Below are 22408 nucleotides of genomic sequence, written 5' to 3'. Positions count from 1 at the left end.
TAACTTAGCGGTGTGAAAGTTATGAGACTGACTTCTATAGATATTGATCAAGACAAAACTCATTTCCACCCCGGTCATGTTGGATTATCCACCGCAAGTATCCAGTAAATGGAATTGAACAGTTGTCTCTGGATTTATGGAGTCTACAATTACTACAGAGATCATTAGAACAGCGTCCAATTGTATTTGATAAGTGGTGAAATTAATAGACTTAAATGGGGCTGATGATTGACTTGAGAGTGTGGGCACCCAGAGGCCTTGCAAACACGAAACTGAAAAAGTAAAAACAAAAAACAGCAAATGTAAGGCTTTTAATTTCTCAATTTTTTTGAGAATGTTGTTTTTAAAAAACTCAGTAGCCTGAGAGACTGCTTTTTTATTTTAAAACGGAGAGTTGTTCCTAATTCGCTGATTGATTTGTTATGCTGCAGATTAGCCACAAAGAAGAGGCTGCTGCTCAGGCATGAATGAAACAGACCCACACATATCACTTTTCTCCTATGAAATTAAGAGTAAGCCAAGTAAATTAGTCTCAAACCTGCAGTTTTTTAATGCATTTATTAGAGAGGCAGGACAGTGAATCATAAATCAGAGAGAGTGGGGATTGACAAGCGGCAAAGGAGCCACATATTGGATCTGAACTCTGGCTGCCCGCTTTGAGGTCTGTGTCCTTAGTACGTAGTGTGCTCGATCTAACCACTAGGGTACTGGCTCTCCTGCAGCATATCATTTTAAATGATAATTAAACAGCCAGTGAACGTGTACAGATCACTAAATTTTAATTAAATTAGTATTATTTCCCAAAGTGTGTTGGGTTTTTTAGGCAAAGTTTGGATTTTGGCGCATTGTAGCATGTAAAGTAAGATTATCCTCTTGCAAGCTACACAGGGAAGGAAACTTGATTTGAGGAGGAAGCAGCTGTGCAGCATGGCAAGGTCAGGGGCCCATAATCCGCGGCCTCATTCATGCAAGATTAAAAACCTGCTCTGAGTTCTGATTAAGAACGCAGGGTTAGAAGATTAAAGACCAGCAAACAAAATGAAAGCAGTTTAAACCCAATCCTGGAATTCATCAGAATACCAAAACCTTAAACTGTCATTACAACGTGAGATTAATGCAAAGCCCTTTTGAACTCTGTATCTGTCTTCATATATCTTCTGTCAGAGCCTATATTTCCTTCTTTTTACAAAAATCTGTGAAAAGATCTGTCCCTCTGATTTTGCTCATTTCTTTTCATTTCCCTCTTTCTGAAACGGTTTCTGTTAACACCATGTTGTAAATATAAGTCATTTATAAATGTTTTATTATTGTATTCTTTGAGTTTTGTCATGCATGTGTTTACGTATATCCCTTTTACCCTCTAGTCACATATCCGGTCATTATCCGTTGACAGACATACTCCACAGTGTTTAGGTAAAAAGGATTAAAAAACAGGAGGCAAGGGGAAAAACAAGGAAATTGTTTTTAAATTAAAACATCTGGAAGTAAGGCGGCTTGCCAATTTTGCTGAAGACGAGAATATGCCAATACAATAGACAACACTATTCAATATGGATGTTACTCGGTACATACATAATGGATTCTTTGAATACCACGAGATGAACGTTATAGTGTAATTTTTAGACATACATGTTCCATGATTTTGAACATCAAACAATATATATTATTCCTTTCAGGTTCCTTAAATATTTTGCACCTCTGTCATGAACTCCTGTCATGGAGAGCAGCAGCCATCCATTTTTTACTGCATGTTTTTGTTGCAGGGGTCAGAATCCTAGAGAAAGACACAATACTTGTATAATGATACAGCATACGGTCCATGACCTTTGCAACATAACATGCAAAGAAACTTATAAGCTGCTGAGCTACTGTATCCTAACTGATTACATGTTGCAGTCAGTTCTTTTGGGGGGAAGTGTGGAGAAAGGGGCTGTATCCTATTGACAGGATTATATAAATGAGGACCATCATACTGTAATCTCCCTGTGAAATGAGAGAGACCCGAGTGAATGTCGAAGCCAGCGAGCTAACATCATGCACTGCAACCTTCAGATTAACAAACAGCTGGTTGTAAAGTGACAGATTAAATTCACACTTTCTTTTTGTTTGAACAGTCTTCGCTCTGTTGTGTCATGGAGAGCGCAGGAAGCCTATCATGACAAGAGCTGTGAAAAAGTCGTGGGTAAAAGGTCAAAAATGATCAGCGTCAAAAAGCCAACTGGAAAGGCAAAAAGATACATGCAGTTCTGCCAGAAACATTTGTTTTTAATTAACTTCAATGTTGTGAGAGTCAGATTCAGACTTGGAGCAATACTTTTTCTTAGCTTAACTGCAGAAAAAAATCTCAAAAGGTTGAAGCAAGTAATCATCTGCCAAACAGTCCCATGCTGAAGGTTATTTAAGCCTTTGATCCAAGCTGTTGTTGAGTAAAATAGTTGTCTATATTATAAATAACATCAGGACAATAAAAACTAAAATCTAATTTTCAGAATGAACAAATAAATCCTCTGTTGTTGGTTTATGGTAGTTGTTGTATTACTAACTGAACAGTGAATATCAGTGGTGTTAAACATTGGTTGAAAAAAAAAACAAGGGAATGACAATCATCTGTATGAATAAATCTATATAGAACAAATCAAAATGAATTGAAAGTCAATTAGCTGTTTTCTTAAGGGATGATTTGTTTTGCAAAGGAACAAACTCTGTGCTCCCCTTTGCTTTGACTCAGTAAAGACAGATTCTCCTGACTGTCCACCAAGAACCACAAGAAGTCAACTGTAAAAAAAAAAAAAAAAGTCTCAAAAGTGTAGAAGCAAAGTGGCCTTTAAAGACGGAAAGACACCAGACTGCAAAGCTGTCTGATAAACAGTCAACAATTGATGGGTTTGAAAACGTCAAATTCACTTCCCGGTATTATTCCAATTGATTGTTTGATTTAGAATTTGTCCTATGAGCATGCCATACTCTTTTCAAAACTTAGACAACAACAGACCGAACATAACTATGTAAAGATGAACTTTTTAAAAGGCAGGGCATACTTATGTAAGCTAACCAATCACTTCAAATCATATTTCTGATCACCTTCTCCATTTACTAATTTATTCAGGCAGTGAACCTTAAGTGTTTAATATGTGTTTCAACCCACTCCCCAGCGAGGAGGTTGTTTACTGTAAAAGCCTGGATCCAGGGAAGCCTGCAGTCAGAACTTAACAAGGCAAATACCTGCTGTGTATGCTAAAAGTAAGACCTTGGTGATTAAGAGTGTGGTATGTAAACATACAAGAGTAATGTGTGGTAGACTGCAGGACATCAAAGACAAGCAAACACAAACTAACTTCACATATACGGAAACCACTGTTCTCTGAAAACATGGCGTCCCAAAAATCACGAGTGAAAACTGAAAAACATCAATCAGGTTTGCAAAATGAGACAAACAAATTGAAAGAAAAGTCGGTTTGCAAAATCTTGGATCTTCTTTATGTAATTCAAAAGTGTCTAAGATGAAGTAATAGATTGAAGGACACTGTCTGCATTCATTATAAGTAAAAGGCTGTGCGTAAAGTAAGGGAGCAATGAACACAAAGCGACGAGGAATAAAAGGTTAAAGGGTGTAATGCTCTCAAATAAATGTAGTCATCCTGATTAGATTCAAACATGATAAAAATAAAGCATGCATGATTGTGACCTTCATATCATACAAAGATCAAAGAAAACAATTATAGATATCAATTGATGGCCTGAGTGTCAAGAGACACTGTTAAAATCTAGAGGGAGGAGTCATTCATAAACGAATTGGAAACAATTGTATTGAATAAAGCAAGATTTTTGAGATACATGAGTACATAAAAAAGTAGTAAGAAGTAGCGGAGTTCTCTGAAAATTTCTGTGTGTAAATATGAAAAACAATAAACATTTTACAACAGAAACCTTTCAAATACTGCAGTTGTTGAAAACAAGTCTCAAAATGAACCACTTCCCACCACATACCCACAATATAATGGCATGACAATGACATTTCTCTTCACACTAAACAAAGTTACAATGAAACAGCTTTTTGCAAAAAAACAAAACAAAACAAAAAAGGCCAAGATAGTCAAGTGTCGTGACGTCAGCAGTCAACAGCCATCTGTCATTGTAAAAAGGGGTTCAAAGGTTTGTGTCCATGTAAGACTTAATCGTCTTTTGCTCTACATTAAAACTACAGAAAATTCTAAACTCTGCAAAAGTATTTCTTTTTTGATTGTAACACTGCAGTTCAACACATTCAGAAACTTTTGTTGGCCCAGTGATTTAAATCGTCCTCTGAAGACAACTGTGACAAAGCAATGTGTAGTCAGCTCATAACAGTCTTCTTTTGAGTTCACCAGTGAGTTAATACTTGTTATGCCATTCACACTGACCAACACTAACCTCCTCAATGTCCAAGTTTTTTCTGGATTTGTAAATAAACTCTCCAATCGCCACGAAAACTGAGAGGACCAGTCCGGCTGCCAGCACAATAAAGATTCCTCCTATGTTCTCCACACCCAGAGCACTGGCTTCTTTGCTGTCTTCCTCTGGGCAGCCATTGCCTCTCCACCATTTTTCTTTCATCATGTGCAGCTTCCCCTCCTCCTGGAGCTGCAAGATGGCAATGGTGACTTTGTCTCTGTAGGGGGAGCCTGCAGCAGGATCAAAATCCTCATTACTGATATTACCCATGATAAAACTTTTTTATTTGGAAGAAACTTACAAAGAAAGTTGAAATAATTCTTAATGTGTAGTTTGTCTCTCTTACCAATCGGGGTTCCTACACCATAGCCTTTTGAATCTATCAAGCCTCCAATCTGTGTGAGGTTGCAGTTACGCTGGCTGATGTACTCGATGCTGGTTGACTCCATCAGAAGAGCATAGTCCGTGGTTAGAACCCTTTGAATCCCCTCCCGGTTGTTTTTCACCAAAGCTGTGTTTTTCCTGCTGCTCATGAACGCCCACATTTTTTCATAAGTTGAAATCTTAGATTTCTGTTAAAAGACAATCAGGATGTATGGTGGTTAAAAAACAATGCCTCTTGTGTTCAGAAAAGCAAAAAATGAAGCACGTGATTTCACAGAGAAGATATAGTTGATATATTTACAAACACAGGTGCTACAGATGACTCTTTCCAATATTTCAAATGAAACAGTATTTGGCCACTGCTGACTGAAACGATCATCCTGATGAATGTCAGGAGATGGCAGGAAAGTTTATTAAATCTTCTCTGCTCATTCACTCAAACTGTCTGCTGTGCTTCAGGCTAAATAATACATTCTGAAAATAGTTAATAAAAAAGCACACAGGTATTGTTCAGCTGCATGTATGAGGACTTTTCTAAGATACAAAACGTTTAACCTTGTTCTTTTTTCACCTTCATTTTCTCCAAAGGCATTTCACTAAACACAGCATGAACCTATACGGACTGACGACTGATCACCTCAATGCAAAACATGTCAGCCACGTAAAAATATAAAAGTATTCTTCATCCAGTACTATAAAAAACTCAATATGGTTACTTTTCCATTATCTATACAGAGGAAAAAAAGGTTACCTTAAAAAAAGTCATGGTGGAGCCGTCTCTTACAGCACCATACTCTATTTTGGTTTGCTTGGCCAAGTCATCAGCAGAGTCGATCGGTGAGTCCATCCTCTCCACAGTCAGAAAGGCAGCCAAGTTGGCAGTGTATGAGGAGATTATGATCAGAGTAAAGAACCACCATATTCCACCAACTATCCTTGTAGACAGGGCTTTAGGCATCAGTTCAGATCCTTCAAGACAACAACACGGGAAACATCAAAACATTTTCTAACACATAAAAGATACAATTCACTATTACCTTTTTTATTTTAGCCTAGACACGGAAGTTTCTTTTTTTGAATGAGGGTGACAACTGAAGGTGATCTACCAAGGGACAACCTCTGCCAGGTGTAAAAAAAAAAACAGCTTCAACACAGAATACAAACATCATTGCTTTAAGAATACCTTGCTGCATAAGTGCTCCAACTCCAAACCAGACACTGTTTATTAAAGTGAAGTTGTTTTCAACCACATCTGAGTCCGGGTTACAGGGGTGAGGATTGTACCACTCATAGGGAGTAAACCTGATGGTAAAGAAGACAAACATTCAGGAACAGATATTGTTTTATTTACATGAAACTCACAGTGTGCTCACTTAATGAAGTTGGATACAAAACATGTATAGGCTGATTGTGCAATGAAAATACTGCTAAATTAACGGAAGAGTATTCATATATGTAAATGTCTAATTGCTAAGCAGAAAACAAAGTTTAAAACAGAAGTAAAGATTGCTTTCTTCTAAAAACAGTACCAGCTGTGGTAAGGTGCAAAATAACAAAATGCAAATTGAGCCTGAAGTTGACGACACGTACGTATCCATACATTGTAAGCTAAAACAGCTTTTTGAAAAAGACAAGTCTGTAAAAAAAACTATGCCTGTAGATTACCACTGGAAACCGTTTTAATTTTTAGTCGCTGCTCTCTTTCTTCTAAGGGACCTATTTAATCAGGTTTGTCCCGTGTATGGCAACACAGGCCCATTCTCTGAAATGAAACAGGGCTAATTTGCAGTTTACCTGGCAATAACAAACAGCACACAGCTGACCCCCAGGCATGCAAGCAGCACATACATCCAGATATCAGGAGACAGTGGGTTGAGGAAGGAGAAGACTCCCGGATTTGTGCCGTTGGGTTTGTGATAGAGGATGCTGATCCCCAGAGTCATGAAGGGCTTGGAGAAATCAATCACCTTTTCCCTCACGTATGTGATAGTGAGTGGGGCCACGGCGAGGTCAGCCACCTGGAACAGAACAACAAAAAAAACATCAAGCAAAGCTAAATTCACAAATTGCTCACTGATGGGTTGAATAATATAAATGTCCCTAAAGCTGAATCTATCAACAGACTGGATAATATTAACGCAGCATATCACGGCCGTGGTTCTAATCTAACAGACAACACTGAGACTCTGTGCAGGCTGAAAGATAGACAATTTAATGTTCAGTGTGGAGCCATTATATACCGTTCAACAGATTTCATAAATTCCTTCCCATATATTTCTATACATGGTCTGGAGAATCACATCACCTTTACTCTTTCAATGTCAAACCTCTATTTGAAGAACAATTCCTCATTCTACTGTCAACTGAGGCCATACATTATGCTTTTGGAATACCTCAAATGACACTCTTCTCTTCAAATATGGTCATAGCTTCTCAGAATAGATCGTAGTCTGCTAACAGCAAAGTCACCTCTACAAAGTGTGACCAAACTGAACGTATTCACAGAAATTCGTACTATCACTCACAATGTGGATATTTTCTCAGTTTTATATTTTCTCAGTACTCACGTGGTCAATGAGTTCTCGCACCATGCCGTTCCACTCCCCTTTGTCATTCTGAGCTCCATATTTGCCATCAGAGACAAGCTTTACCTCGTAGGAGAAGCCCAAAATGTTCGACAGCTCTTTGAGCAGGTCCAGACAGTAGCCCTCAAAGCGATCATTTCCATACAGAGGCTTGTCAGACTTCTTATACATGACATAAGGATTTTCCTGAAACAAGGCACATTTATAGACTTTGTTAGTTTGATGAAGACATTTCTGTTTTAATAATCAAAATGACTTTTAAACACTACCAGAATAGTTGTGACAATAAGGGTCCTGTTGGCCATTGAATCAGTCACATTAGTGGAAGAGTCCTTGTTGGTCTCAGTTAAATTCAGGCCTGTTTGGGAGTTCCACACGCCAATCTGTAGAAAATAAAAGATCAACATAACCACACTGTAAGAGGTCATCGATCCATAGTAACACGAGTCACCTTCACAAGCTAATGAACACAAAGACGGGAAACAGAAAACATTTTAGGAAGCAGAACAATCACAATTAAGAAGAGATGAGAGAGTGTGTGGGAGGGGAGAAAGGAAAAGAAGACCAAACACAATCACTTTTTTTTTTTAACTTGAGAGGCTATGTCCTGTAGAGAAATGTTCAACATGTCTTTCCTTCAGTATCTAAAGCTTCACTTGTTTTACAACAGGGAGACATCACAGAGGGGAACCAAATGAGCGGTGTCAATATGTTCTTTAGTCTGCCAGGGCAGCTAAAGTACAGACCTTTTTCCACACTTTATTCAGGCGGTTGTTGCCTGCGATGGTCTTGCAGAAATAATAGAGAGAAACCATTTTAATTCACAGAGCTCTGAACTAAAAACAAACATAAAAAAGGAAAACATATGATTGAACTTCGGCTGAATTTCTTTGCAGTGCAGAGATTTGTCATTAACAGCTAACGGCCAAAATTGAAAGCAGCCTTGGCTATGTGATTAAAGGAACATTGACAAAAGTTTGAGCTTGCAATGAGAGCAGACAGTGTATACAACAACTATACTGCATGTCAGAACAATAAGAGCTCACCAGAATTCTAGATACTAAATAATGTTGCAGCAGAAAATTCGTCTAACGGCAACTTTATAAAAGAAGTTTTCAGTGAGTAGCAGCACCCTGCTCATCTACTCTCCTTCTTCAGGTCTGTGTGGATGTTTGCAGCAGGCTGTACTGACAGTATAACCACAGGTCAGAAAGATCACCTTCTCCAAGCCATCTTCCTTGAGGCTGATGACATCTAAATCAAATTCTTTCCGCAGGCCGTCTGTCTTGTTTATTAGTATTTGTCCCGTCAAGCCGTTCCATTGTGCCTGTAGCAGAACGAGGGCAGAACACAAAAAATACAATGAACCCCCTTAGCTTTTGTAGTCATGTACATGATGCAAAGTGAAGCAGAAGTCTGGAAAAATGAGAACAGTTCATAAAGAATGAATAATTGATGAGTGCTACATTACGCAAAGAACACTGGCAAAGTCTAATGCATCTTAATGGACGTTTTTCCATTGGCTGGATCCTCAGTGGAAATATGGAGTGTCTCTTGGTATGCAACATGGTCGACAGTGATGTAAATGGAGCAGGCAGGCATGGCCTCAGTGTGACTAGACAGCAGCGGGTGGGCAGCAGAGCTCAGAGATATTTGAATGCAGTTGATAATGAAGTGAGCTCAGTCAGGTTAAATCTCTATTACAGAGGGCTCGGAGAAATCAGCTGCATCTCAATTCCAGGCAGACAGAGGAAGCTGTGCAGTCTCTTTTTTATGTGCTGATGACATATCTAAAATCAATATGGCGACTGTGGATTTGCCAATGAGAAAGTGGAGTTGAGTGAATGTGATCACAACAAGATCTGTGGATCACTGTGAGTAAGTGTGACTGTAATACATTGTCATTGTGTTTGTTGGATTTGGGAAATAAAGCGACTACTTTACTTGTTGTCTTTTAAACAACTTTTTGGGCGACTTTAAGCGACTTTTTTACTGGACAAGCGTCAAATCCCCACTCATGTCTTTTAAAGCAAGAGGGAAAGGGTTTAAACATGTCTGGGTAAACTCTGAAATCTATTGATTTAATGAAGTGAAACGTATTAATGAACCTTTGTGTTTTGAAACCTTGTATCCAAATCTGAAGCCAGTTTGTATCTGAAATCGTTTTTAATTTACTCAGAGCAATATCGTTTACGTGCTGTGCAGCTTCACAACCTTTCAGTATAGGAGTTTAACAGGAAGTAAATCTCATAATCTCATGCAGGCTCTTTAAACAAAGAGACAGTTATATTACTCACTGGGACATTGCAACACACACACATTAGAGATTAAAGCGTTATCCCTGTGTCTGTGACAGGAGTTTAATCTATACAATCTATAGAAGGTTAGAAAAGAAGTTCAGTCAAGTTGCTCTTTGATTATACAGCTTCACACACAGCAAACATCTGTGAGTCCTACTTGATCCCCAAAGTCCAGATTGATGTCATTAAGTCTCTCCTGCAACTCTGAACATTCAAAGTTCTTCTGTCACTACCATGTGCTGGTGTCATTACTGTTCACGTGGTGATGACTTGGATGTTCTCGGATTGGAGAACACAGATGATAAAAAGGATAAGAGTGAGATTGAAACACATCACTATCGCCTCATAGAAGAGCTATGAACATGCTGGACAAGCCATCAGCACCATGATGACAGACAGTCATTTACTTTTCCGCAGGCGTCAAAAAACCCTCCAAGTAAATGTGCTCTGTATGAGTGTTAGTACATTTAGAAAAACTAACTAACTTTCCCTGCAAACTGAACTTTAGGCATTATCTGTGTAATATTGTTTGCTCAAGGAAAGCGAGCGCTATTTAGCCTTCCCTCCTCAATGACAGCAGGATGCACGCTGAGCTGCACTTCAGATAACACTACACACACCCATCTCTTTGAGTGTCATATTAGCATTTGGATGATGTAACCACATTAACTTACTTTGTGTACCTTCAGTTGTCCATCATACCAAAGTGCTTTTCATTTTGAATGTATTTTATTTTCACAAACCATACACTCGCTGCTTTCTTCACCTCACAGAGCAAGCTAAAACCAAAACCAGCACATCACTCTCTGCTCTCAAAAAGCAGAAAAACCCCTGAAGAGCAGCAGACAAATTCGTCCTCTGCCGGACAATATGATCAGATTGACCACCTCCGACAAAACGTTCAGGATCACAAAACGTCTGCAATTGAGCCTAGTTTAAGCATAGACAATAGTTTTATCTCTGGAAATGTGCCTGACTGTATTTTGTGCATTTTCTGCCAATTAAAACACTGTCTGGAAACATGGGGAAAATGAAGACTAACAGTGTAAAGTACATCTTGTTTGTTGTTAATGGGCCCAATGATTGAGAGCGGAATCATTTTAGATGAGTTTTAATGAATGCTTAAAAAAAAAGATAAATGATATCAGACATCATGTTAAGTAGGTGATAGAACATTGAAGATATACTGATATTCACCAGTGAGTGCTGAAGCTTAAAAGACTCAAAAAAAAGAAGCTCATTTGTCAAAGTACAATGTAATTAAAGAAGAAGAGAGCCGACAGGATCCACATGAATATCATCTGCGCTTCGAGTCTGCTTCTCTGTTCAACTTGGATTATTTCTACCACACAGACTGCATGTTTTTCTGAATAGCCGTGCCTGCATTTAAATGTGCTGCATTCTCACTGTGTCCCTGTTCTGTTTGCTGTCAGATCAATAGTTCATCCTCACTTTAATAGCTTTTTCGTTTTCAATTACCAAATATCTACACTACAGGATGCTTACTGTGCCATCTTTCAACCTAAATGATGAGGATCTGGAGTGAAATTCGGAGCAAAAACGTTTTGAGATGAGTTCTTTATTATCTGATAAACTCTGCTATGAACCTGTTCATGGAAAGCTGCAGCTCTCAGAGGACAGCTTCTTTCCCCCAGTAGCCTTCTGACGACTCACTAATCTAAGACAGCTGCAACCAGCAGCACATGAGGTCAGTCTCTACCCCCTGGGTAAAATGATTTCAAATTCACTGCACATGCTCCTCATTCATCACATCTGATCTCCTTACTCTATTGTTTCTGCTCCTGCAGCCGAGGAAACCAGATAAAGGCGGGGAAACGGGATGGATGGATGGATTTCACACATTGATAAACCACACTCACGTCTTTGAGCATGCTCATGAAGCGTGATCCAAAGCGCCAGGGTTTGTGTCGGTGGCACTGTAGGGAGCTAACGGTGATCTGTGAGGCGCGTTGTGAGGCAGAAGCCACCATGTAGACGGCGTCGTACATCAGAGCCGCCTCTGTCTGAAAAAGAAACAAAGCAGTCCATCAGCTGTAATCTCATCATGACCATATCCCATCTAGACCCTCACCAAACTTCTGTTTGTGAACACAATCAGAAAGGAAAAGAAGTGGATCTCTGTATTCTCACTGAAGTGTAAAGGTTTTAAGCAGCTCTTAAAAAGTGTGTGTTGAATGGTTTTATATCTGCAAATACCCTCTAATATCTTTGGATCCTTGGAGCACACTTTATTGATATTTGAGTACATTTTGACAGGCAAAATAGGCAATGTGTATATAACATGTCATATTCACGTTATGCAGTATATGCCATATTTCCCTCTGAGTGTGAGATGCTTGAAATATAAGGTTTATTGTTTGTCATTTTAAATGTATCTAAAAAATGTGAAACTTATAAGACTATCGAATAAGATCTTCTTCGAATAAGAAGAAGTTAACAGGCACACAATCACCCATCATATTTGGAACAATCGTTTCTTACAAACTAATTGTGTTCAGCTTCAGGCAAGTTTCCCACTGAGAAACACAGCAACACTCTGAGTGTGACAGTCAGCGTTAACTCACTGTCATCATTCCCTCCATCATTCCAGTCTCAGGTTTGGAGGGAGCCTGCAGACGCTCCATGGCCCACCTCTCCACCACCGAGGCCACCTGAGGGCTGTCTATGTTGAGCAGTCTGAAGCCTGTCATGTTGACCCCGCTGTAGCGGTACGGCTCCAGGTCGAGGGCAAACAGGTCCTGTACAAGAACGCACATCCTCATCAGTCCTGCATTGCTGAGGCAACAGGCAGTATAATACCATGGAATTATGCCAAGGACACAGAAATCATCCAGATATCTTATTATAAAACAAACCACAGATGTTTGAGTTAATCTGCATAATCTTTTCCTAATAGAGTCTCTAGGTGAACACACTAAGCCTGCATTGGATAATAGGACTCTTCATTAAGACAGTTCAACAGTATGCAGTCATGTTGCATGTTTCTAGGCCACATACGCTTAAAAAGATGTGTTTCAGAAAGAAACATCAAGAGTGTGTACATATTTTACCTTAAGAAACCTTAAAGCACTCTGAAGATGTAAAAAAAATCCAGACATCACTTCACAACACGTCCCTTACCAGAGTGGTGAAAAAGAAGTGGTAATATTCAGTCATCATCCCCATGGACAGGATCTTAACAGGATGAGAAATGGAAGAGTGGTTCACACATTTCTCTTCACCATCAACACTTGCACCATTTGCTCCAGACAGCACAAACTATATGTTCTGCCATTCAAGCCACCCAACTATATTTTACCCATGAGCTCTTGCAAAAGACATTAATTCTTTACTTCTGCATTTCCCTCTATCTTTCCAAGCCCATCACAGTTCAGCAACTGGCTGCTCAACAGTCTGGCTCTGCTAATGGTTTGTGCCTGTTTAAAGGTTTTTTTTCGTTGCCCCTGCAACTTTTCTAAATGTTGCTTAGTGCTGTGCTCATGGTTTAGTTAAATAACACAGAGACCATCAAAGCTCTAATTACATTTCTAAAAGCTAAACTCTAAGCACTAAGCATGATCTCGCATCATGCTGGTAGAAGTTTTTTTACCTGCTTGAGAACATCAGCTGATGTTTGATAAGAGCAGTCAAAGATGACATAGAACTCCTTTCCCTTCTTCATCTCTTTCAGCAGAGGACGAGCATCTTTACTTCCTATTGGCAGCTGACGAATCTTGATTTTAATGCTGTATCTGGACGGAGCTTTGATCAGTTCTTGCAAACGGATGAGTCCTTTAAAGACAAGACAATAATCATAAGACTCAGCAATCACAACTCAAACACTAGAGATGTAGCATAAAGATTGGGAATTAAAGTAATTCAGCTATACTACTTAGCATTTGGATGTAGGCCTATTTGAGTGTTTCGATGTCATGGTTTTTAAGTTTCTAATTGTCTGACTTCTTTTGAGATTGCTTTTCTGAAGAAACAATTAAGGTAAAGTGTGACTGCAATTAAATTGCCTATATTACATTTTACAGCTTTGGTGGTGTTGTCAAAACATAAGAGAATAATATTCGTTGAGTAAGATTAGATAGAGACTGGGGGGTTAGGGTTAGAAAAAATGTATTTAATCTTAGATTGCCTTAGTTTGGTTAACAGGTTTTTACACACAAGTTACCTTGTTTTTAAATGCCAATTCGACACGTTATCTTCTGCAATTCACTTCAGTGACCGCCATTGAAAATTATTTGTGAAACATCATCATCTTGTATTGTGCAAGTTGAAAGTTTTCTACGCCTTCAGCGAGGTTATTTTATTTTGAAAGACATCAGCGGAAGTGATATCTTATTTTAGACGCTAATTTGACTAAAACTGTGAGTAATTTCTCTTTTATATATTGCATGTCTGATCAGTATTCATAAAGTACAAAATTAACAAAAACTGACACAATAGAAAACACAATTCTTACATTCAAAAAATATCTGCTTCCTAAATATCTTTAACACCATTAAGGCCAAATAACTGAAACCAAAAACTGCGACCAAACTTCAAACCTTCTGCACTCACAAACTTACACTTCAACTGCACTTGTAGCTTTGCATTCAAAGTTTTAATGTAACACACAGACAATATGTCCCAACCTCGTGCTTGTAAATGCTCTCTTAGGTCAGCCAGTTCAAACAAAGACTATAATGTGACACTGCAGTGCGTGTTTTAATCACTGATGTTGACGTGCTGCTGTTGTCTCTTTATGCATTGCTGCTGTTTTCATCACTGATTCTCCCTCTGGATTTAGGACCATATGTCTCCTGTCATCAGCTCTCATCTCCACTCACCAGTTGCGTCCTCATAGACGACAGTGACTGTCTTCCATTTGTAGTACTGCACGATGTCCAGCACAGCTCGGCTGATGGACGTGTATTCAGGATAGAGGTTGATGTAGAAGCTGTCTTTGTTGTCCACTGAGGGGTGTTTCCAGCGGGTCTGGATGTGAGGGACTTCCAGGGCATTACAAATAGACTGGACCGCACTGACAGAAGAGCTGTGAGAGGGGCCAAATACAGCTCCCACACCCAGAGCCAACTGGTCGCAGGCTGAATGTATCAGATCGTGGAGAGAGAGATAAAACATTTTTAAATCCATTTTCATCAAAACTTCAAAAGCTCTTCTTCATGCTATTGTTCTTACCTCTTCTGGAGGCCTCGAAGCTGTCAAATAGGTTTATTCTCTGGATGTCGTAGGTTAATGTGGTGTTTGGCATTAAGGTCCGGTTCCTGTTTATGTTGGTCACAGCAAATTTAAAGGCCAGTTCTTCGACACTGATGGGCTCATTCTCGAGCGTTTCAAAGATGCCCCCTGCAGGAGGAAAAGAAACACGGGCGTGAGAAAAAGCAGCTGGAGGGACCCCGTGACTTTGCTTCATCTCCGTGATAGGAGTTGTTTTAAAAGTTTGAAGATGACTAAGACTGATCTGATAGTTGAATGAAGTGACTATGCTACTGAAGGACCTGGATGACAAATAGTACACAAGTGAGTGGATTATTTGGTTAGGAAGACATGACCCACTTCCTGTTTACTACAGACAGCTAATATGTGGAGGTGATCAATTCCTTCCCCAGAACATCTTTGACTTTGTAGTACAATACTGAGTGCTTGTCTCGCACTTACTAAAACCAAATGACTTTTTTTTTTTATTGCAACATGTGCTGTTTCCTACGTTTTAATCTGACTCTGCTCCAAGTTAAAGTCAGTGAAGCCCTGAGCTCCTCTGAGAGCCACAAAAACCGACAGTAAAAGAGCAAAGCTACCTCTGATGTGTCACTGTGAATAGAGAAGGTGCTTCATCACGTTTCATTGGATGAAAAAGAGACTCAAACACTTTGTTCAGCACAGGATTCATATTGTCACACGATGTTGTTGTTGTATGGCTTCACATTTTTCAGAATCGTCAGTGAGTCTGTCTCCAGTGATAAACTGAAATCCAAACAGAACTTCGATGTCTTCTCAAGGAGCTTTTTGGAGATGTGATAGCAGCACTACATGTTAGAGACGCATTTAGTGATGCAGTGGATGAGACTTTCAAAAGCGTTTGGTAGCATTTGTACATCATGTTTTCCAGAGCCAAATTCAAGAAAGGTATTTATCAAACAGCCAAATGTTTCTTTGATTTAATGCTCTCTGGCAACAACAGACAGCAGCACATTTCAACAGTTACAGACATAAACACAAGACTCTGACAAAAAACAATCCTGGGTCATGGCAGCAGGTCATTAGACATAGTATCTACAACCTGATGCACCTTCCTTCAACACCTTTAATACATAGTTTAGAAAAGATTTAGAGACCAACTCCCCCAGACCAGAATCATCCAGACCAGAATCCTTCAGCAGGAAAAGTGTGCCTGAAAGTCATTTTCCCCATTTCAAGACGATTTTCAGTATCGGGATAAATGGGTTGAATAGTGAGAAGAGTGTAACTCCCAGTGTTTTCCAAATGATTCAAAGTGCACAGGTTTGAGGGAAGCAGCTTAAGTATGTATCTTACATCCCAGGGATTTTGTCTGAAGCAGAGACGGTCTGGCTCGTCCTCATCTGAGTTCATGATACGGTGAGCTAGAAACAAGCAGTGCTCTGCGTTTGTACTTTTTTAAGATAAGCAGGGACTTGATGGTCACACTTTTACACTTCAGTGATATCATAATGAAGCGCATCGTTCCAGATTTGAAGATTTGTACAAGATGTTTCTCTTTGCTGCCTCTTCTGCTGACACTGCAGCTTAACACCCCCCCCCCCCCCCCCCCCCCAAGGCAACACAGTAAACACTGACCACTGCCTTCGCGATGAGCTTAGGCTACAATCGTCATAATGACATTTCTCTGCAAACATTTCTTTTTAACATGATTACTTCGACCCACCGACTCTTAATCCAAGCCCTCATCACTCCTGAAATATGGCATGCCATGTCTCACTAAGTGGATATTTATTACTGCAGTTGCACACGCGTGTAATACATGTAATGTTTCATATTTCAGTAAGATGAAGAGCAGCTTTAAAAAAACGTTGGGATTATGTCCAGTAAGACGGCGGTCTGTCTCCACCTTCGCACAGCGTGGACAGAACTGAGGGAGACTTTGTCCTTTTCCCTGCTGAAAATGCTCTTGCACGTCGATTTCACTTAAACCTTTCAAGTGTCGATTATCAATACATGTGGGCCTTCAGTGATATAGGCTTTGAGAAATAATATATTCAGGCCTCAGTGTTTGTTCTCACTTCATTGACATTCAGGTCTGCTTCTCAACAATGAGGCTATTCAGTTTGTTTGTCCTTAAACACATTGATAACACTCTGTTTTCAAGTTTCCACATGCACATCATTTCGTGTTTAGACAAACAAAAGGCTAATGGAAGGTACTTCACAATTGTTGATCAATAGTTACATTAACCCCGAACACAAACACAAGTGTGCCATTTCTATTCTGCTGTAGTTTGCAAATGACCTCACTTCAGCACGGAGGCTACAGATGGCAATAGGTCACAGCTCTCTGTACACTCTTTGAAGAATTGCCTGTGAAATTGGGATTGATTTGGGAGGAGAAAGGGCCTTTAAAAAGCCCCCCTTGAGACCTTGATTGTGAATGACCTTTTTCTTTGCTGTAGCTTAGCCTCAAACCCCAAACTGAGAGAGCCTTGTCTGGACTCCCTGGTCACTAAAAGCATGCTTGAAAGTGCCAATCCTAATTATGGTCACCAAGCCTCAGTGAGCAGCTGCTAGGGCCTGTTAATGTTCTTAATTCTGTCCGCTTCAATTTAATTCTCAGGCCCAAAAAAAAAACAACAATAACCTTCTCCTTCGTTTGCTCAGAATGTGTGTATTCAGTCTTCGAGTCTGTGCTGTCACCTTTTGTGCGTGGAGTTGTTTCGATACAAACAGGAAATAAACGTGAGAGCTGACCAGCCAGTCTCGATGTTTGTGCCGAGTAAACATTACAGGCTGCATTCAGAATGATACATCAAAATAATCAAAGCAGCACAGCATCTAGTCCAAAAAGTGATGGAGTTTTCTACACACTGTGGATATAGGTGGTCCAGTTTGTGTAAAGGGGGAAACCAGCTGCTGCTTTTGCCTCTTCATAAACGTTTTGGAGATGACCTCTGATCATGAAACAGTAAGAACTTATTAAACAGCAGTCAGAAGATGAGCTGAGTGCATGGCATATATATATATATATATATATATATATATATATATATATATATATATATATATATATGGCTCTGAGTCCAAGTCAGAAATAAAAAGCGACCTATTAGCAGCCTCACACACATCTGGGATGAGCGTGACGACACATGTAGTGTATTTAATGTCTGAAACGAGGCATATAAACAATTTACACACATTCTGTTATCAGCAAAAGACAAATATATTCCACTGCACTGTTCATTTATTTCCTCTGAAGCGCGGTGGAAATTCACATCCCACAGAATGAAAACAGATTCATCTCTCTTCTCATTTCCACCTGACATTAGATGTTAAACTTCTGTTTTAAAGTGACATGAGTTTCCTGGTTTCCAGCGACACGGTGGGATTCAGGGTAGAGACAGTTTGTCTGAAATTCAACATTAAGAATTGTGGTCCAAACAGTCGGAGCCGGCTCACATCAGCTCAGCACCACTGTAAAATATTGACTCTGTCAATAGCAACTGAGCTCTTTGTTTGAAATAAGGACAGATAAAAGTCCTTATCACTGCACCGTAGGTCTTTTTACACTGTATCCGGAAATCACAGATCCATCTGTTAGCTTGGTTATTGCACACCAGTGTGTGCTTTATCTCGGTTATTATCATCCCCATGATCATCATCATCACCCGTACAGACATCTGGAGTGGAGCTGCAATCATCCGTTTTTATCATGTTTTTTGGAGACTTGATTAAATATCGCCTTATAAATCCATGTGGCTGAACGTGGGGCAGGAAGTCATAGTTCTATTTGGTCATTCATTTTAGTTTAAAGTCTTTACAAAACACAGCACAGATCCATAGCCATGACTTGCGCTAAGCTAATACTGTCTATTGGCTTATTTCTTCTATTGGTTAAAATAAACAGCTTCAATCACAAAAGAAACCAATGCTTTAGATGATTCTTTTCATTTTGGAAACCTGTATCTCCTCACATGAATCTAACTTTCATTAGATCTGAACGTATCACATCCTCCATAACATTAGATTCATTGGTAAACAAAATTGATGTTCTTCAGGAAATAGATCCTACATTTGTGACACGATGACACCTTCTCGTGTGAACAGTCCTGACCAGAAAGACGCAGTTTAGCAGCCCTGTCTCCTCGTGTTGTGTGTCCAACTCAAAAGGGGGTCATGGGATTTGGCCTCAGTACATCTTTATACTCTGCTCTTTTACATCTCACAGACAAACCAACACTGTCGTTTGGATTGGTTTTTGATACTAATGCAGATAAAATGAGAGACTGTCACACTGGCACTTGGATCAATACGTTCATTAATAGGCTATTAGCAAGCAAATGAGCGAATAGAGAACAAGTTAGACAAGCCTGCGATAGTTTAAGTTTTGACCCTTGAGGCGCAGTTAAAAAACAAACAAAGCTCTTGACTGGCTCGTCTGGTGAGACAACACTGCCTCATGTACTATTTCATAAATCAGCCTGTGTTGTTTCATATTCAAGTCGAGCGTCTTTTGCAAGGAAAGGCGCGTCTCACGTCTTTTTCAACACAGCAGTTCACTTTTTCTTTTCGGGCTTTATAATAAATGTAATTGATAAAGAATAAAGCTTTTGCGACCAATTATTACTTTGAAATCAGTTTCAGGATCACTGAGCTTTCATCTGACCGTTTATAGGCCAGACAATGCTGTGGGGCGGTGCATGCTAGGAGGTCACAAAAACAAAAGATTGTGCTCATGCTGCAGGCATATGCTGATAAACCTTCAGGCTATGCTTTAAATAGACTTCTGTTCCTCACTACAGTGCTGAGATCGAATAGACAAAACAGGGTTTAGGTTTAGGCAGCTGGTCGCTCCCTTTCACATCCAAAAATTGGTAAGAAGTTAAAAAAAAAAACTGATATTCAGACCCTGATTGTGATCTGTGATTATAAGAATCTGTGCCATAATCACATGAAGGGAAGTCTTTTGAGGCAGAGGAACACAATGACGTAGTGTTTTGCTTTCTCCCCTCTTCCCATCCTGGACCGGCTCCCAGTGAGACCCCCCCCCCCCCCCCCACCTCGACAACACCACCAGCTCCACTCCAACCTGGGCCGATGCCAGACTGTGAATGAATGAGGGGGTCCTAACCAGTCTACTATCTTCGTTTGATGTGGAGCACTGAGGTTTCTCTGTTTTTAGCATAGCTGCTTGTGACCCACCACCAAAACATTTAGACTTCAAACCAGCACTATAGGATGCATCACATCTGCCTACTTCATCAAATGTGATGATTACCACTGAGGATATTATTTTAGCTGATTGTGGCTATGACACTAAATTACACCTTCCGGCTAATGTGGGTCGAATCATAAATAAACAAATCAGACGGCATAAATGCATTAAGCATGCGAGCAATAGGAAACAGGAATTTAACAAACAGCTAAACAGAGTGGAGGCCAGGCCACAAGCTGCTGCTGTGTTCTTCCCAAGTGATGAGATTTGGATGCTGCCTAAGTACCATATTTGAGGAAGAGACTTTCTGCATAAAGAAGATTAGTGTTAGTTGTTTAAGGGCCTTGGGGAGAAGATTTACCATTATTACCAACCCAGTGAAAAGAGGGGAAGCCAGCCACAATCTGATGCCAACACTTGCCAAGACAGAGAAATGTTAATTTAACCAAGCCGCACACCATATGGGAGAGATTAGGACGTGTGCGGGTCATGCAGAGAATGACAAAGATTAGGTGGCCTTGGAGAGTGATAGATGATTTAGAGAGATTAACAATATAGAGCACAGATAGGGACTGTCAGAACGGGGAGGCGGCGCTGGCCTATTAGTCTACAAAGTTAGGCAATGCCACTAGCCTGATTATTGAAGTCTTTAGAAGTAGATGAAGCTGAGATGAGAAGCAGAGTTGCCCTGAGGGTTGAACGGAGCGCAGTCCTGAGGCCTTTATTGAAAAAGGCACTTTTGTGATGCAATCTTCTTACCCATGAGAGGAACATTGGATAACAATGGGAGTGAAGCAGACAGCTTTAATTTTTTTTCCACCAAACACCATGTCATTGTTACAAAAGTTACATCAGAAATCAAAGGGGGATAGTTGGAGCTTTGTTTGTCTGATTACAAATGAAGATTAAGGTTGACAGCAAAGTTCTGGTCAACTCTCAGAGGCTTAACAGACAACTTTAGACTCAGATCTTTATTCACAGATGTAATAAGTCATCAACATAAATATGCTTAACTACTTTTGAGTGAATAAGGTGGAATGGGATTCAGTTATTTAAAGGGTTCACTGCCTTTGCCTTTCAGACAAAGACATATTTCATGCAATAAGATGCAGCAGTGTTCTAACCGAATCACTCATCTGTCTCTACTCTGCGCCGTAAACATGTAGGAACACAGATAGAGACTCGGGCATCAGCCAACCAAAGTGGATTAACATGATTTTGATGAAAACCAATAGAGCTGTTTCATGTGGACGGCCACAGTGCACTCTGTCCTCAGTTCCTCCCTTATAAAGAAAGAATCAAGTCATGAGGTTTAAAAGGGGAACTGTAGAGACATCACGACAACATGGAAAGTTTCTACAGGACATCCTTTCTAATTCAGTGACACTCAGTATTAGCCTCCGATTGAATAATACAGGCACACTGAACAAACTCATTCTAAATTCAGATGGTCAAATGTTATCCTGCTTCCATTAACTTACAGACAATATCTGAGCATAGGAGAGGTATTCTTGCATGACATTCACATGTTTAATCTCTACATATATTATCCTGACTGACCTTAATTAAATATAATGTTTACATGCAACAGTTCATGCTCCAGAGATACTGTGAGAGATTACCAGTAATACATTTTAATCATGCCACAAACACTCACTTTTCTTTTTTTCTTTTTTTTACACTATCCAAAGATAGATGCTCGGTTTTTAATCCTAAAGGAAAATGACATTCAACCTCGGTATTTAATCATATTGTTGAATGTAAAAAAAAAAAAGCAGACATTTTGCAATATAGTAAATAAGTACAACATTAAAAAAAATCTTGCCACTTACCGATTCTTAGGACCTGCTGTGAAGTAAGCCAAAACTCTGCTATAAAGTACAGCAGTGTAAATAACAGTCCCTTCCTTTTCGCCATGGTCCTCCCTCCAGAGTCAAATTTAACATTGATATCAGTTTTTCTGCCCTCGGTAATTCATGCTGTTAACTTGCCAGTCCTCGTATCCATAACGAAAATAAACTGGGTTCCGACCCACATCCATCCCTCACACATTGTGATGAGAAAAAACAATAACAAGAACACAGACTCCACTTGCAGCTGTCAGTGATCAACAAAACTCCAGTTTTCCCATTCTGAAATCCTCTTTGTGCCAGTAAGGTTTTGCTTCTCAAATTCACTGTGCAGACATCCCTCTTATGTTTTTTTTTTCTTTTTTTCTGGTGCACTCTTGAATTGTAGGATGAGACTGAGGAGGAGGAGGATCGCTCACAGTGCCCCTGCTGTCAAGCTCAGATG

General features: G+C 39.7%; 2 protein-coding genes across 4 annotated transcripts in view; one reads left to right on the top strand and one right to left on the bottom strand.

Annotated features, from left to right (window-relative positions):
- bach1a (BTB and CNC homology 1, basic leucine zipper transcription factor 1 a) overlaps positions 1–11245 on the top strand; it is an 18125-nt gene extending 6880 nt beyond the window's left edge. Inside the window, exon 6 of one of the 2 annotated variants that reach the window (XM_079354611.1) lies at positions 11198–11245. In XM_079354611.1, the coding sequence (XP_079210737.1) occupies positions 11198–11230 (33 nt within the window). In that variant the 3' untranslated portion in view covers positions 11231–11245. Of the gene's footprint in view, positions 1–431; positions 2721–11197 lie in introns of those variants that run through there. The other variant, XM_079354610.1, reaches the window with a different exon arrangement.
- On the bottom strand, positions 3597–22408 carry LOC306830878 (glutamate receptor ionotropic, kainate 1). 2 transcript variants are annotated; one of them, XM_079354604.1, is made up of 16 exons: positions 21946–22408; positions 14891–15058; positions 14539–14796; positions 13311–13492; positions 12842–12895; positions 12286–12459; positions 11581–11724; positions 8620–8727; positions 8147–8188; positions 7670–7783; positions 7383–7586; positions 6610–6833; positions 5999–6117; positions 5567–5784; positions 4778–5003; positions 3597–4661 (listed from the first exon to the last, which is right to left on the bottom strand). In XM_079354604.1, the coding sequence occupies exons 1-16, from the start codon at positions 22028–22030 to the stop codon at positions 4372–4374; spliced, it is 2610 nt and encodes an 869-aa protein (XP_079210730.1). In that variant the 5' UTR covers positions 22031–22408; the 3' UTR covers positions 3597–4371. The 2 variants fall into 2 exon arrangements, with proteins under 2 accessions (XP_079210730.1, XP_079210731.1); XM_079354605.1 differs by lacking the exon at positions 8147–8188.

This window comes from Symphodus melops (genome assembly GCF_947650265.1).
Source record: "Symphodus melops genome assembly, chromosome: 10".
Classification (NCBI taxonomy): domain Eukaryota; kingdom Metazoa; phylum Chordata; class Actinopteri; order Labriformes; family Labridae; genus Symphodus; species Symphodus melops.
Note: the sequence above shows the minus strand (reverse complement) of the source record. Positions and strands in the feature narration are given on the sequence as shown.

Excerpts from the sequence above, each read along its gene's own strand:
- LOC306830878 (XM_079354604.1), bottom strand. The coding sequence starts at position 22,030 with ATGGCGAAAAGGAAGGGACTGTTATTTACACTGCTGTACTTTATAGCA. Across the intron at positions 7,784-8,146 it reads TGAATAAAGTGTGGAAAAAG|ATTGGCGTGTGGAACTCCCA; the intron begins GTCTGTACTTTA and ends TATTTTCTACAG. Across the intron at positions 5,004-5,566 it reads CCACCATGACTTTTTTTAAG|AAATCTAAGATTTCAACTTA; the intron begins GTAACCTTTTTT and ends GTCTTTTAACAG.